Here is a 16,292-nt window from a genome sequence, read left to right on the forward strand (position 1 = left end):
GACATATTAAATGAAGCAAGCAAAGAGAAAAGTCAGGAAAATATAAATGCACAATAAGAGAAAAGAGGATCCGTTATAATAACGGTAGCTAAGCCAAGAGAAATTATATATATATATATATATATATATATATATATATATATATATATATATATATATATATATATATATATATATATATATTTAATAGACAAGAACAAAAAAGAAAAGATACTGTTCTAATATTAAATAACGTTACCCAATCTAAGTATTCTTGTCAAGGATGAGTACTCGTTACTCCTTAGTCGATCGGCCTAATATTACCTAACGACTTTTAGAAACTCCAATTATTTATTTTGTTTTATAAAGCTATCTTTTTAATTTATATATTTTATGCAAATTCAAGAAAAAAAAACATAGGTTTGAACGGGAAAGAGTTTAATAAATGAAAATTTAACTAAACGAAAACATTATTATTTTATAAAAAATAATAGTAAGGTAAAAAAAACCAATAAATAGGTATTTTGGTGATATTACATCATTTACTTATTAATTTTTTTGACAAATGTGTAAACCAATCAGAAAATTTCAGTATAATATAACATTTTGCAGATCTTGACATTGAATCCAAAATCGAGTTGCATTTCACACATTTTTCTTTATGGTTTGTTCTTCCCTACCTTGGTTTGAACCCCTACCTACTGCTACTCACAACTTATTAAAGCGTAAATGGCTCAACTTATTTGATTCATAACTCTTTTTCTTACCGGAAGAAACTCCTTTGTAACATCCCAAAAATCAGGTTTACCTTATGAACCTTCATCTTTTAGCAGTTAGCACTTTTGGCGCTTGTTAAGGGAATGCATGTTTGGCGAGTACGCGAGGCGTACTGGGGTGTACGCTCAGCGTACTCGTCCGCGTCTTGAGCGGGAAGGGTCGCCAGGTACGCGGGGCGTACCCGGCCCAGAAGAGAAACCCTAATATGTTGAGCCTCCCTATTTAAGCAACCTTAAGGCCCTTTTGTTGGCCACCTTTTCCAGAGCTTTAACATTTCAAAACCCTAAATCTCATTCTTATAGCAAGGGAGTGTCTAGGAGGGCCTTGTATTGTGTTCTTGGCCATTTGGAGCAAAGTGATAGCCTTGGAAGAGGAAGGGTTGGAGCTCAAGCTTTTGGATCCGAGTTTAGCAGTGAAAGAAGCTTCATTTTGAGGTAAAAAGCTTCAAGCTTTGCATCTTTTCTGTTCATGCTTTGTAGAGAAAAGTTTTAGGGTTTTTGGTCCCCAAGTTCATAGCTTTTTGAGTAGTTGACCTCATAGAAGCCGAGATCTGTCCCATACTAGCTCATTTAGTGTTGTTATGTGATAAAAATCCAGTCTTGGTTGTTAAAGGTTGTTCATGCATGAGATATGGACCTTTTAAGGTTGGAAATGGAGTGTTTTGGGTGTTGATGACTTCCACAGCCATGCAAAGGCTTAAAGTCACCAAATTTATGGATTAAGTCATATTAGAGAAGTCAGATCTGGATTTTGGACGCAAGTCTTAACCAATTAAGACCTGAATGAAAAGAAGGAGAAAGTTGGGAGTTACGTTGGGCGTAATCCTAGTACGCGCGGCGTAAGGTAGCCGCGTACCCCGATTCTGTGAAGCCTCCGGGTACGCTCAGGGTACAGATCTGGTACGCGCCGCATACCTCAGAAGGTTGACTTTTGTTGACTTTTAGGGTTTGGTCAACTTTTGGGTATTTGAGCCATGAGAGGGGTAAAATGGTCTTTTACCCTTCTGATAATGATAGGAAAGGAAAGATTCTAACCTTGGGGAAATGTATTAATGAGAAGTGTTTGTTATGATTAGGCGAAGGCTAGATCTTATCTCACAGAGTCCAAGATTTCCAAGATTTACCTGAGGTGAGTCTTCTCACTATACTGTACCTGGCAGGGTACCTATGTGTGACTTGAAGGTCTTGTATGTTATGAGATATATGCATTGTATGCTATGAGTTGCATGTATGGTATGCGTTATGTATGTGATATGTATGATATGCTTGATATGGGCCGGAAGGCATTATGATGTGGACCGGAAGGTCAGGGAGTTATGGACCGGAAGGTCGACACAGGTAGAACCGGAAGGTTTACCGGGTTGGGACAGAAGTCCCCTGAGACACATGGTCTAGAAGGTCGTGTGGAGTATGGCCTGGAAAGGCGTATGTGTGTAAGTGGTATATTGGGGAACTCACTAAGCTTTTGCTTACAATGTATATGTGTAATGTGTTTCAGGTACTAGTGAGGACTGTGGGAAGGCGCCGGCATGACTCGTACACATAGAGGCGGATTTGGATATGTTTTGATCTTCGGATTTGATATGTTTTGTATAATGACCATGTTACATTGGATTTTATGGTTTTGTCTTGAATGAAATTATGTTTTAAAAATGAAAAATTGTTTTGAAAATTTACGTCGTTACATCCTTGTTGTCATATTAATGACTTTAACATCCCTAATGTAGTATCCCTGCTTGTGTCTATAACGAGTGATCTTATCACATAACACGGCTACAGTCTGAACAAGATCATGACAAGAACGAAGTCGTCCACAATGCACATGTATGCAAAATGGTATAAGAGGATATTACCAATGCAATCGAAATTTTTGCAACAACGACGGTTGCTGAACTTCATATTATTATCCCCTCTTTTTTCTGGGACGATTAACCTTGTCACTCTCCAATTGATCTTCTTGTAATGATCCTTCCGATCATCTCTTGAAGCATTTGGGTAAAACACACAGAAGATACTTGCATGTGTCTTTATGTACTAGACATCCGCTAACTTCTCTGCGGAAATTCTCACTTGAATATGAATGAAATGTGCACTCTTGGTCAATCGATCCACGGTGACCCAAATTAAATCTACCCTTCATGCAGTCTGCAGTAGCTTCATGATAAAATCCATTGTAATATATTTCCATTTCCAAACAGGAGCACCCAATGGCTCCATCTTGTCATGAGGTCGCTGATGCTCGACCTTGACTTTCCTGCAAGTCAATCACCTCTCCACATACCAGGCCACGTCCCACTTCATGCAGGGCCACCAATAATCAGTCGTAGGTCTCTATACCTCTTTGTTGCTCCCGGATAAATAGAAAACCTAGACATATGTGCTTCCTCCATCAAGATCTGTCGCGTACCCCTGAAATATGTAACCCAAACCCTCCGATGAAGGATCAATAATCCCCGACTATCATAATCAAAAGAGGACAACTGACCCACTATACGCTCACTCTTTCGGTGCTCCTCTTTCATAGTCTCGACCTGTGTCACCCGAATTTGCTCCAAGAGTGGGGTAATCACATACATCGTCAAACAAACATCCCTGATGGAAGTATCGACCACCTTAAGGCTAAGAGCATGGGCCACTATGTTGGCTTTCCCCATATAATAAAGGATCTCACAATCATAATCCTTCACCACGTCAAGTGTCACACCCCGACCAACGGCGAAAATCGTCGGGGGTTGCGACGTTATACAATTGGATCACAGTCAACCACATATATCCAATACTTAACATATTTGAATCAATATTTTACAAACCTTAAAGTTTTGGAATTGAAATTACATCATCATTTTAAACACACAACGGTAAACAAGTTAATTCTATTCCCAAAAGAAAGGAACTATAATTTCCTTAGAACCGTTGTCCTACCTTCGGCTTCTTAGTTACCTGAGAATACACATTTCTAAAATACGTCAACAAAAATTGTTGGTGAGTTCTACAGGTTTTGACTCCGTGAGTTTAACAAAAAGAAATCTTTATAAAATCTGGAATGTTAAACAAAATAATGTAACACCCCTAATCCAACAGACCAAGAAAGGAAAGGAAAACCCTAAGTCAAGGAGTCAACTCGTTGAGTCTAGGGAGGAACTCGATGAGTAGGAGCGATTTCCGTGTCGCAGATTAAGTGGCCGACTCGACGAGTCGGGGGACTGACTCGGAGAGTCTGCTCTGGGTTGGGAAACCCTAATCTAGGACTTGGTACCCTATTTAAGCATCTCATTCTCATTTTATCAGCCTCATTAAAGCCTCCATTGTCCAGAGCCTAACCCACGAAACCCTAGTGTTCTCTTTGAGTGTGTGAGTCATTATTGAAGGATTTAGAGTGTTCTTGGAGACTAGAGGAAGGAGAAGAAGGTTAGAGGTTCAAGGAGAAGGTGGTAGATCCAGGACGTTTGTTTCATCTTCATCATTTTCTGGTAAGCAAGTTTCTACCTTGCCTTGTGGTTTCATAGATCTCTTCTTTATCACTTTTGGGGGGCTTTTGGTCCAAGAACCCTAGCATTAGAGGAATGGACGTCCCAAGGGCTTGTGTTTTCAGATCTAGCACCATTAAGGGCTGTTATGGCATAAAGGTGCAAGCTTTATGCCATCGGAACTCCCCATGCAAGGTTTGAGAGGTTGTTATGGCCTTTTGAGCAAAAAGGGTCATGCATGGATGTAAAGGCAGAGGCTTTGCGTGTTATTTCGACCCTTGAAGGTTAGATCTATTGGATTAGTGTCTAAGCCCGTAACCATATTTGTCAAGTACTTGACCCGATTGTGTATGGTCCTTTTGGGTTGCCTTCACCAGAGCAACTTGACTGGAGAAATAATAGAGAAAGAGGTTATTATGATTTATTAATATGTTATAAGAATAATATATTAAAGGAGAAATCATATTTGTTTAATTAATATTGGTCAATAATTAATTAAGAATTAATTTAGTGATCAAGTGTAATTAATTAAACTAGAGGTGCTGAATTGTAATTATGTGATAGTTACAAAATAGGGTAATGGCTATCCTAGATATAGGTTGGACGAATTCAAGGGATAAGATATTCTTGAAATCGTCCAAAGGATAAAGGATAAAGGGTTTTCAAGGCTTATCTTATTGTTACTTGATGGGCAAGCAACTAGATAAGGATAAGGACTGGAACCCTAATCTATACACCTATATGAACACCCCTTTGGCACATGAATTCGTCCATGCATTCCTAAAAGGTTCTTAGGGCCGATTTCATACCTCCTCCCTCTCTCTCTTGCCTCTCCATTTGCTCTTGGTGTTTGTGAGCCATTAGAGGTACTACACTTGTGGTACTTGCTTTCAAGACTTAAGGTTTAAAGATTTGAGTTGTTATTGCAATATAACAACAAGAGGTATGTGATCTAATCTTCTATGTGTATTTCGAAAATACTAGGGCATATTAGGGTTTCTTTATGTGTTCATAATGTTGTGTATCTAATAGTGAAAACATAGTTCCAATTCTAGGGTTGCATGCACACATATGATTGATTTAATTAATCCCAACAGTGGTATCAGAGCCTTTGGTTAACTTGTTTTCAATTAGTATTATACAATTGTATGAACTTGACATATTAGGGTTTATAACCAATAAACCCTAGGAGGCAAGAATTTCGAGATTAGGGTTTCTAAACCCTAAATTTGCGAAAATTATGAAAGGGTATTTTTTAAATCCTTTCCTTTGGTTCAAGATTTCGAAATCTAGGGTTTGCAAACCCTAGGATTTTCGAGATTAGCCTCCTTCCCCAAGATAAGATCCTAAATTTTAGAGATTTGGATTATCTCATATCTTGTAATTATCCTTTAATGGTTATATATGGTAATTAAAGATTTTTGAAATATCCTATCCCATGATTTTCGAAATTTAGAAGGATTAAAAGGATTAGGATAAATTAATTGTTTAATTGGTAATTATCCTTCATGATTTAATTAATCCCTTATGATTTAATAATTTAAATTAATAGTTTAATTCAAGATAATTATTAAACCTAAGATTGTGCCAACTTCTTTCTTAGCTTGACAAGCTCAACACCATTATTTATTTGTTTCAGTTTCAATAAATTTTCTCTATAATTCTTGTTCACTTAGGGTTAATCCACCTAAAGTATTTTCAAGAATCCGTTGTCATCTACATTAAACCAAATCAGCCATTAAACATTACTAAGAAATCTTGATCATTCCAAAGACAGTAATCAAAATCAACACTATATGCTACATCGAGTTTAATTATTTATTTGTTTGTTATTATCATATCATTAAACAACATCAAATAAATATACGTCACATCTAAAAGCCTTTAATCCCATCGACTTCTTTTTTCAGCCAATTAGGGTTTCACATAACAAGGGTTTAAATCAGGTGTATTGATGCACTTACTAAATAAAAAGGAAAAAACATACACTATAATTGACATATAAGAATGATCGGAAGAAACAGGAAGAAATCGACCCTTACCATGGACTTAACACAGTTCACAAATTTTCGAGCAGGGCTATTGCTACTCCATGACTCGTGCTACTTCGCTTAAACGAGGTTAATGCATTTGCATTTTTCGATTGGAGGTAAGAGCTCCAGATCGATATAACGAGACGAGCTTGAACTCGACATAACTTGAACTCAAAGGCTTGGAGCGTAAAAGGGGAACAAATTTTTTGGGTTTGATCTCTTCAAATCTTTACCCGGGTTTTATAGAGATGAGTAAGCAGTCCACCTCAACTATTTTTTCCAATGTCGCTTCATTTCCAACCCGTTGTCATGATAAATGGTAGCTAAAGTAGACATTGGCTTATTTAACAGATTATTTTTGACTTTGATGATCTATGATGTCCAAAATTAACTTGAGTGATCATCTAAACACAAAAGTGAAAGTTTGTGTGTGTGTTGAGGGGGGGGGGGGGGGGGGTTGGTGCCCCAAAAACCCTCACACATGAGTTTATACAGTGTCGGACCTTAGTGGTGCCCCAGGGGTCCCGGGCCACTGTTCCGACGCCGGCACGTAGTGTAAATTTTTTTTAATGTTTTTTTATTGGGTGTACTGTCTTAAAACATGAGTGACGCTACTAATATAGATTTATTTGGAAAAAAAATTTAGTGTCACCTCTGTGAAAATGTTCTGCGTCCGCCACTGATTTTATAAACATTTTTCTTGTATGAAATTTGATTTCTTCAAAATTAAAATAAAAGAATCCAAAAAACCAATCAATAACCAAATCAACAAACTTAAAATTAAATATGAATTAAAAACTTTTGGAGACTCTTTATTCAATATTCTCCCCTCTAGTCCTCTTAAAGGTCGTAATTTTAGAATACTACGATGCCGATTTCTATCTATTAGGCTACTTTACATTTACATCTGATATCACGAAAATTATGGATACCGATCACAAAAGGCACTGTTCTTTGAAATCGTTGATATGATTTTGTTTTGTTGCTATATTCAGGTCACCAGCAGAAGAGCAACCTAGAAGGCTCACTTGGGATCTGATCGGCAAGATACCGCCAATATATAGAACACATTAATATCTCCATGTTCCTGTTTAAGACATTAGAACTCTGTACGTTTACACAAAGAAGCAATAAAGATCAATCGTTGGCCAATCATATTAAAGTTTCTTCTAAATTTTATCTTCATTTCATTCGTGAGCTTTCATTATTACAACAAATTGGTATCAGATCTGGATCGATTGATTTTTTGTAAGGATCTTTGGCTGCGTTTTCTTATGGATCGATTGAATAGGGTGAAGAATTTTTTGGGTGACAATTCAATAACGGTTTTCGATATAAAGATCTTGGGTGTGCGATTTCTCTGTGCATTTTCGATCTTTAAAAAGGTATAAAGCCAATCTCATCTCACTTTGCTTCTTTGAATTCTTTTAATGTTTTTTTGGGTGTCGAACGAAAGTGGCGTCTCTTAAAACACTCTCCCTCTTTAAGTATTGTCAACTAGGTACCAATTAAATTACCAATTATAAAGACCAAAACAGGAAATCAACCAAGAATTCGCTTGATAAATATTCAAACATAAAAAAGAATGTGGTATTTAAAAACAGGAAATCAACCAAGAATTTGCTTGATAAATATTCGAACACAAAAAAGAATGTGGTATTTAAGTGGCAGAAATCTAGCCAAGTATTGTCAACTTGGTACCAATTATAAGTAAGTGGTTATTAAAATGACAAATGACCATATATAACATCGCTATGGAATGCAAAAAGCTAAGTGAAGAATAGAAATTAAGAGTCTTTTACCATAATGTTTGGAATTATGGCACTCAAGTTGTTTCCTTTTAAAAAATTAGCATACCAATGTGCAGATAGCTTAGGATATCGTGTCAACTCCTTGTCAGCCATGTCAACATAGTACAGACCATAAGCAGAAGCATAGCCTCCAATCACCTCATAGAGATCGAGGAAAGACCAAACAAAATATCCTCTTGTGTTTGATCCATTCCTGTTACCATGTCACATACAAAAATTAAGAAAAATGATATATATATATATATATATATATATATATATATATATATATATATATATATATATATATATATATATATATATATATATATATATATATATATATATATATATGAGGATTAACTAATGATCTATAAAGCTCTCTAAAAAGATTTTGATTTATGAGAATGGAGTAGAAACTAGCATCATATATACCTTAGTGCATCCAACAAAGCACCAATATAGGCATGCAAGTACTCTACCCTTGGGGTGTCCATCAATGTTGCATTTCGTGGTTGTGCTTGGCCTATAAAGAAAAAAAAAATCATATTTTAGGATGTAGGTGACACAAAGATAAACATATAAGTAAGATGCAATAGGAATTTCATAAGTAATTTACCATTTTCATGGATGTAGATAGGAGGATTTCCATATTCTTCCTTCATATAGTTAAGGAGACTTTGGAGACCCAATGGAACCACCGGGAACTGATCAGATTAAAAATATAAAAAATAAAACATGAAACTCAGTCCAATTGGAAAGGAATAATTAATGTTTAATAATAATAATAAGAAAAGAGAAACAACAAATGATCAAAATGTTTAAACCTGAGCTGGAAATTCATTTCCAGTGCCGACTGCAGAAATGTAAATTAACATCATGTCAGTATTAGTTTATATAGTGATTGATGTTTTAAGTGTCGAATTTTTTCAAGAGGAAAACATGTGAGGAAGTTAAAGGCAACTCTATCTAGCATGAAGATTCAAGATTTAGAGTTAAGTCAATATTCATACATGTATATGTTACTCCCATGTCTGCATCGAAATCCCTGGTATCCATTTCAAGACTAATGGAGTTGTCCTTCACATATAATGTGGTATAGTGGTTCATGCCTAAGAAGTCAAATGAACCCTTCATTCTCTGTGATTCAAATCTTGTAAAAGTTGGAATTCGGTTTCCTGCATTCTTCTTCATTATTTCTGGGTAGTCCCCATTCACCAAGGGATTTAAAAACCTGAAATAGGAACCATAAAAACAAAGATCAAATGAAAGTTGAGTTTAATGCAATTACAAAAAGCAATATATGACTCTTGGTGTTTCTAATAATATCAATATTGGTAAAAAGGTTAGCATTTGTGTTCACTCACCAACCCAAATAGAAATCACGGGCTCTTTGGGTAGCTTTAACATCTTCCGTTTTGTTTGTATAAGGTTCAAACCAAAAGCCCAACAGATTTAATCCAATAAAACCATGTTGCATGGCCTACATATATCACCAATATCCGTCAAGTGTCATTGTAGTGAGTGTTTTTTGAAGAAAATAGTATAAAAAGATAGCATTATGATGACATGAGAGCTTCAATATTGCAAATCTTTATTACCTTGTATTTTTGGCGATAAAGTCTTGCTGCTGACGCATGTGATAGCAACAAATTGTGAGCTACAAGGTATGGCTCAGAAGTAGAGTTACCTTTGCTACAGTTAAACCCAAATGGGGAAGAACAACGTCCAGGAGGTGTGAACCCATAATCATAACCACCTAAAGTAAATATATTGGCTTCATTAAAAGTTGTCCAGTGCAAAACCCTATCACCAAATTCTCTGAAGCAAACATCAGCATATGCAACAAAGTCTTTCCTGTAATATTTATAAACATATCATTCATGCAAATATTATATGACAAACACAACTAGTTCCATGTTAGAAATGTACACTGATTTTCTACTAGTCCATCCTCCATATTCATCTGCAAGTATCTGTGGTATGTCGAAATGATTTAAAGTAACATGTGGTTGTATTCCTGTACACTCGGAACAAGTAATTCAATCTTTTTTAGGCATTGTTTGTTTAGTTAGAAAATTGAACTTGTATTTTGATGACAAGAAATTGGCATTTTTATATCTAATTACCATGAGCAATAAGCCTGTTGATGAAATCGTTGTAGAATTGTAAGCCCTTTACATTGATCGATCCTCTTCCATCTTCAAAAAATAAAAATAAAGTAAAATTGTTTATAAGGAAGACAAGTGAAGATCCATAAAATTTTCATTAGACTATTAAGTGAACATACTAGGGATGAGTCTCGACCAAGAGATAGAAAATCTATATGCTTCCAAACCCATGTCTGCTATAAGTTCAATGTCTTCCTGCATTAATATTCAACTACAATGAGTTGTAGTGGCTCAAAGTAAACTAATTTCTATATTAATTAGGAGTCTACTATTTTGACTTGTAATGTTGTATGAAGCCATATATCCTTAAACATGTATTAAACCGATTAGAATGGAGTTCTTATATGCTAGTTATCGAAAAAAATGAGTTGTTTGTTGTGACAAATCTAGATGGTGTTTACCTTGTATTTATGGTACCCATCACATGTTATGTCTGCATTTTCTCCATTGTTCCAGGGAACCCCTTCATAGTATCACACAAAAAATTACATTGAAACTTAAGAGTTATAGCATTTAGTAACGGTGATTTTAGTGTCATCAAGCAATTTAAGTAATTAGGATTTCCACTACTACTTAAAGGATTTAAAGTTATGCTCGAATACGAGTCATGAGGTGTGAGTCTTCACTCATATGAGCTAGTTTGATCTTGGACACAACCAATGGTAGGGATCAAGGGGGTTGCACCCCTTAAGGGGTCTAGGGCAATGCCATGAAACCTCAAAGGTTCCGAAGTGTAGCGTTAAAACCTGCTACTAAAAACTTGGGCTGCAAACAGTTTTAGGCTCATGTTGTTACAACCATGTCAAGAATTTCATAATACCATCAACAACACGCATTAGTAATTAATGTTCATCTCGATGATGGAACTACTTGTATAAACATAGAGAGGTATTTTGGATTTTATTGTTCTCTCCAATATTTGAGATTGAACAAGCTAAACATGAATTTAGTCAAGGACATATAGTTATTGACTAAATTCAAATTTGTCATTTAGATTGCATTATGCTCAAGTAAATTTCATGATACCTAATAACGTAATTGTTGAATAGTACTTTTGGAAAGTTTCTCACACGATTCATTTCGGAATGTTTCTCACACAATCCATTTCTCTATAAATGCTTACACAAGATCAATACTCGCATCGTTTGTCACACCTCCACTTACACAAGATCAATATTCACTGCATCACTTTGTGACCGTCTAGACTGATTTTACCCGATTTGACCTTGACCGATTAATAATTGTAGTCGGTAAATTGTCGTCATGCGCTCAAGCAGCGCCAATTTATTGGGGGCTTAGGCTGATTTTTACAACATTGGTCTGAAGTCTCAGGCCTAACATGAAATAATTTACCTACTTGATAACTTCCAGCAGTGGACCAATTTATTGTCGGACCGATTTCCACACAACCAGTCGATTTCCATTCGGAGTCAGAAATCGATATGTAATTGCTTGATTATTTTCATTTTGCAAAACATGATTGACAACGAACAACATCACTATATTTGAAGGCAAACTAGCAAAAACACTTACAAAATACTTGGCATCATTGTCGATTATCTACATAACAACTCTAGTTCCAAGACAATAGAGAGAGACAAAAAGGTTCTGATTTGTTTCTAATCTTAACTTGAAAGCCTTCAAGTAATTAAATTTGTTAAAACCTTAACCAATGGGTGTAGTTTAAAACTATGAAATGGGTGTGACATGTCGAGTTTAAAACTATGAAATGGGTGTGACATGTCGAGTTTAAAACTATGAAATGGGTGTAATTTAAAACTATGAAATGTTTGTGGTCCGGAATGTTGAAAACAATGTATGACATGTCGAGTTCGAATGTACTATGTGTGGAATTAAGAACCAGAGGAATGTCTAAAATATGCAAAATGTCCAAAATATCATATCCCTATAAAAGGTACTCCCAAATGTCACATCTCACATGTCTAACTAACATTTAAAACAAAAAAAGGGAGCTGATATTGTCACGGTAATTATTGATTCCTCCACTGAAAATCTGTATAGATTGACAATTATGTCCCTGCTTACTGAAAATCCGAAATGCAATATTTAGGACATTGATCATTTTGGTAACTTTTGAAAGTTACATTATTAACTTAAACGTCTAATAATCATGTATCCAGTTTTCTTTATATATTTCATTATATTTTGATTTGATTCATCTATCTTTTTTAAGTCAAACTACATACCAAAACAAATAAATTTTAAGATATTCATTTTATTTACCTCATTTATATGGGACTTGATTTATAGGGTAAATAGCACAAAAAACACTCTTTTTATACAGAAATTTGATTTTGACACCGTGTTTTTTTTTTGTGTCAATTTGACACTGTGTTTTTCAATTTGTTACAATTATGACCACTTGACTGGTTAACCAGGTTACATGCTGACGTGGCATGATGACGTGTCAGTTTTGATGAGGTGGCATGCTGACATGATATGCTGACGTGTCAAAATTGATTTTTTTTCCACAAAAAACACTAAGTTTTCACTTTTTTTCGATTTTGACACTAAGTTTAATTTTTTATTTCAATTTTGACACTATGTTTTTTTGTTCCAATCGAACATCATTTATCAAATTTTGTTCAATTTTGTCTATTTTCCATTTGAAACCGTATAAATATATTTTTTTATTACATTTTAAATCGTATAAACATATTTTTTTCGTTTAAAAACCATATTTTTATTTAAATACAAGGTGTTTTTTTTTCTTACATTCAAAGCATTAGTTATATCATGAGAATCAAACTAACCATAAGCTTCTAATAAGATGTAAAAATTTGATGGGTTGCAAACTTGATATCCGAGTTTTGATCAACTACACGCCTCCAAATCTCCAAACACATTTTAAAGTTGCATATTTAATATAAAATACAATTTTTAAATAACTAATACATATTTATACATAAAAATATGGTTTGAGTGTAAAAAAATGTATTTATACAAACTATGGTTTTTAAATGAAAAAAAACATATTTATACGGTTTAAATGTATTAAAAAAAATATTTATACGGTTTCAAATAGAAAATTGTCAACATTGAACGAAATTGGAAAAAATGATGTTCGATTTGGAACAAAAAAACATAGTGTCAAAGTTGAAAGAAAAAATTAAACTTAGTGTCAAAATCGAAAATAAAAAATAAAAACTTAGTGTTTTTTGTGAGAAAAAAATTCAATTTTGACACGTCAGCATATTATGTCAGCATGTCACGTCATCAAAACTGACACGTCATCATGCAACCTGGTTAACCGGTCAAGTGGTCAGAATTGTAACAAATTGGAAAACACAGTGTCAAAATTGACACAAAAAAAACACGGTGTCAAAATCAAATTTCTGTGTAAAAAAAATGTTTTTTATGCCATTTACCCTGATTTATATTGGACTTGGAAAGTGGAGTTGTACAAAACCAAAACAAAAATGTTTTTAATTGTTTGTTATAAAGGTAATAAACCAATCATATTTGGTAGTGTTATCATTTAAAAAATATCGATACAATTGTTTTAATAATGTAATCTTTAAAAACAATATATAATTAACATTTGCTTCATATTTATGATAAATTAAACCATGAATTGAGATGATAAACTCATAAACATATAAAAGAAGAAAGAATTTGAAAAACAAAAGGAATGAATAACTATGTAAAAAACAAGAGGGGGTATAAACGAAATTATCAAAAAAAAAAAAAAAAAAAAAATAGAGTTTCGACCACAATTTGTGGGAGACAGATCATCAATTCTTGCCTACATATGGACCTAACCTCATGTCCTCAATTATTGCCCTATACTGTCTGGTCTCCATCATGTACCTTTTATAGAAAGTTCGGCCATATATGTCGACGGGTGTTTCAAGTAACCATCTAACGATTATTTTTTCCTAGTTTTAAATTTCATAGACAATATCCAATGGAACAGTTGAACGGAAAATCTTGCATAATTCCGATCTAAATTCCTACTTGTGTTACCTGAATGAGCAAATGTGTCCCAAATGCTGAAACTCCTTCCATCTTCTAGTACTGCTCCTTCAAACTTATGATCACATGCAACACATATATACATTTAGCTCCAAATCGACTGCAAACACACACACACACACACACACACTTGAAACGAAGAAATCAAAAGCAAATACCTGATAAGCTGAAGTTCCGGAACCAAAGACAAATTCATCGGGAAAATCATCTCTTCCATATTCATCAACCACACCATATACAAAAAATCTTGCATCATCATATACGTAGTTCTCGATCACCAGTAGAAGAAGAGAAAGAACAAAAAGACGGACGGAATTCAACATTGTTGTCTAATCGACAATCTTCGCATATGAGGACAAACCACGCAATTGATTGTGGAGGTAGGCTATATATGGTTAGAAATGGAAAGTGAAAAAGAATCTTTCCCTCCAAAAGATCTTCCCTATCATGGAAAACTGATTATAAGTTTTGTCCTTGTCCTATGTCGACCTTTTTTTTTGTTATGGTCCAAAAGATTCGTTACATTTTTTTTGGATGTATAGTCAACTGTTACCCTTTTAGTCACCGAGTTAAAGGTCATTCAGAAGTAAATGTTAAAAGTGATGAAAACTTACTATTTTATAATATGTTAATTACTTAATACGGCAAGATACCACGCTCTAAACATTTGGTTATTATTATTATTATTTATTTATTTATTTATTTTTACATAATTTACGATTAAAGTGATCATAATTGTTCAAAACCAACATTTCTACTGGCAATAGCAAATCTGATTTCCTACAACTTTGATTGGTTAATAACTTTGATTGGTTAATTACTTGATAAAGTAAGAAACTATATGATTTGGGCATTTTTTGTAAATAAATTAACATTAAAGTGACATGTTATGATAACAAATTCATTTTGACATGCAATGCGCGGTCGGTAGATTTTCGACTTTTTATTTCTTTGTCATCAACAACTACTTTTCATCTCAGTCACCCTATGTGAGCCCCTCATCCCCTTTTCACAAGAAACCATCATCCATCCGTTTTGCCAACCATCATGTTTGCAATTTTAGATATGATCTTCTTGCCCAACAAAAACTTTAGGTTGTGTTTAGTTGTAGAAAAATTTATCTTTTTCGGAAAAAAATTTCAAGAAAAATGATAATTTTGAAAACGCATTTAGTTCGTATTTTTTCTAAATTTTTCATGGAAATGAAAATTTTTCGTTTTTTAAAATTACAAAGAAGTTAGAAATTTTTGGAAAACCAATAATTAATGTTTTCCACATTTTCCTATTTTCATTTTTTTTAAATATAAACACACACCCACTCCCACCTCTACCTACTCCCACCTTAACACCCCCAACTCACCCACCCCACAAACACACACACACACACAAACAAACACACACACACACCCTTCCACCCCCACAAACACACACCCCCAACCCCCCCCCCCCCCCCCTACACACATACACACAGAAACATAAACATATACCCACACTTACCCCCACCCCCACAAACACACACATACACACACACACCCACACCCACACCTATCCTCATATCCACAAACATCCATACACACACACCCACACCCACACCCACACAAACACACACCCACCCACCCACCCAACACCACTACCACTACCACAATCACCGACCTACCATCTGACATAACCACCATCACTACCTCATCACTAGCATCACCACCGTCGCCGCCATCACCACCACCGTCACCGCCATCACCACCACCACCACCATCGCCATCATCGACACCACCACTGCCCCCTGTCGCTACATCCGCCCCCACCCCATCCTACCAACCGATAGAAATATACACATCTAAACACGTTTTTTTAATTTTCTAAAACTGAAAATGAAAAATGAATAAGTTTTAACTAAATGCGTTTTCTAAATTTTCCAACGGAAGCTGAAAACGAAAAACGAAAACGGGAAAGGAAAAATGAAAACTATTTTCGTAATTAAACGCAACCTTAGGGTTCTAGTCGAGCTACAAGACCACATATTATGGGTATTTTCGGTTGAAATGAATAGTCTAATTTTTGTTATGCACTTAGAAAAACGAAT

The 16,292-nt window shown here is 34.8% G+C and overlaps 1 protein-coding gene and 1 long non-coding RNA gene across 2 annotated transcripts; one reads left to right on the forward strand and one right to left on the reverse strand.

Annotated features, from left to right (window-relative positions):
• Positions 1–7,027: 7,027 nt before the first annotated feature.
• Positions 7,028–9,197, forward strand: LOC145072571 (uncharacterized). Its single transcript, XR_013691072.1, has 2 exons — positions 7,028–7,640; positions 8,980–9,197. It is a non-coding gene; the product is annotated as an uncharacterized LOC145072571 (long non-coding RNA).
• On the reverse strand, positions 7,864–14,616 carry LOC145072569 (beta-glucosidase 11-like). Its single transcript, XM_079019017.1, has 13 exons — positions 14,371–14,616; positions 14,204–14,267; positions 10,618–10,679; positions 10,336–10,411; positions 10,175–10,246; positions 9,978–10,065; positions 9,647–9,902; positions 9,413–9,528; positions 9,059–9,279; positions 8,873–8,901; positions 8,665–8,752; positions 8,481–8,571; positions 7,864–8,259 (listed from the first exon to the last, which is right to left on the reverse strand). Exons 1-13 carry the CDS (start codon positions 14,533–14,535, stop codon positions 8,043–8,045), a joined length of 1,545 nt encoding a protein of 514 aa, XP_078875143.1. The 5' UTR covers positions 14,536–14,616; the 3' UTR covers positions 7,864–8,042.
• Between the last annotated feature and the right edge of the window lie 1,676 nt (positions 14,617–16,292).

The sequence above is a fragment of the Lactuca serriola genome, chromosome 9 (genome assembly GCF_051521515.1).
Source record: "Lactuca serriola cultivar US96UC23 chromosome 9, Lser_US96UC23_V15, whole genome shotgun sequence".
Classification (NCBI taxonomy): Eukaryota; Viridiplantae; Streptophyta; class Magnoliopsida; order Asterales; family Asteraceae; genus Lactuca; species Lactuca serriola.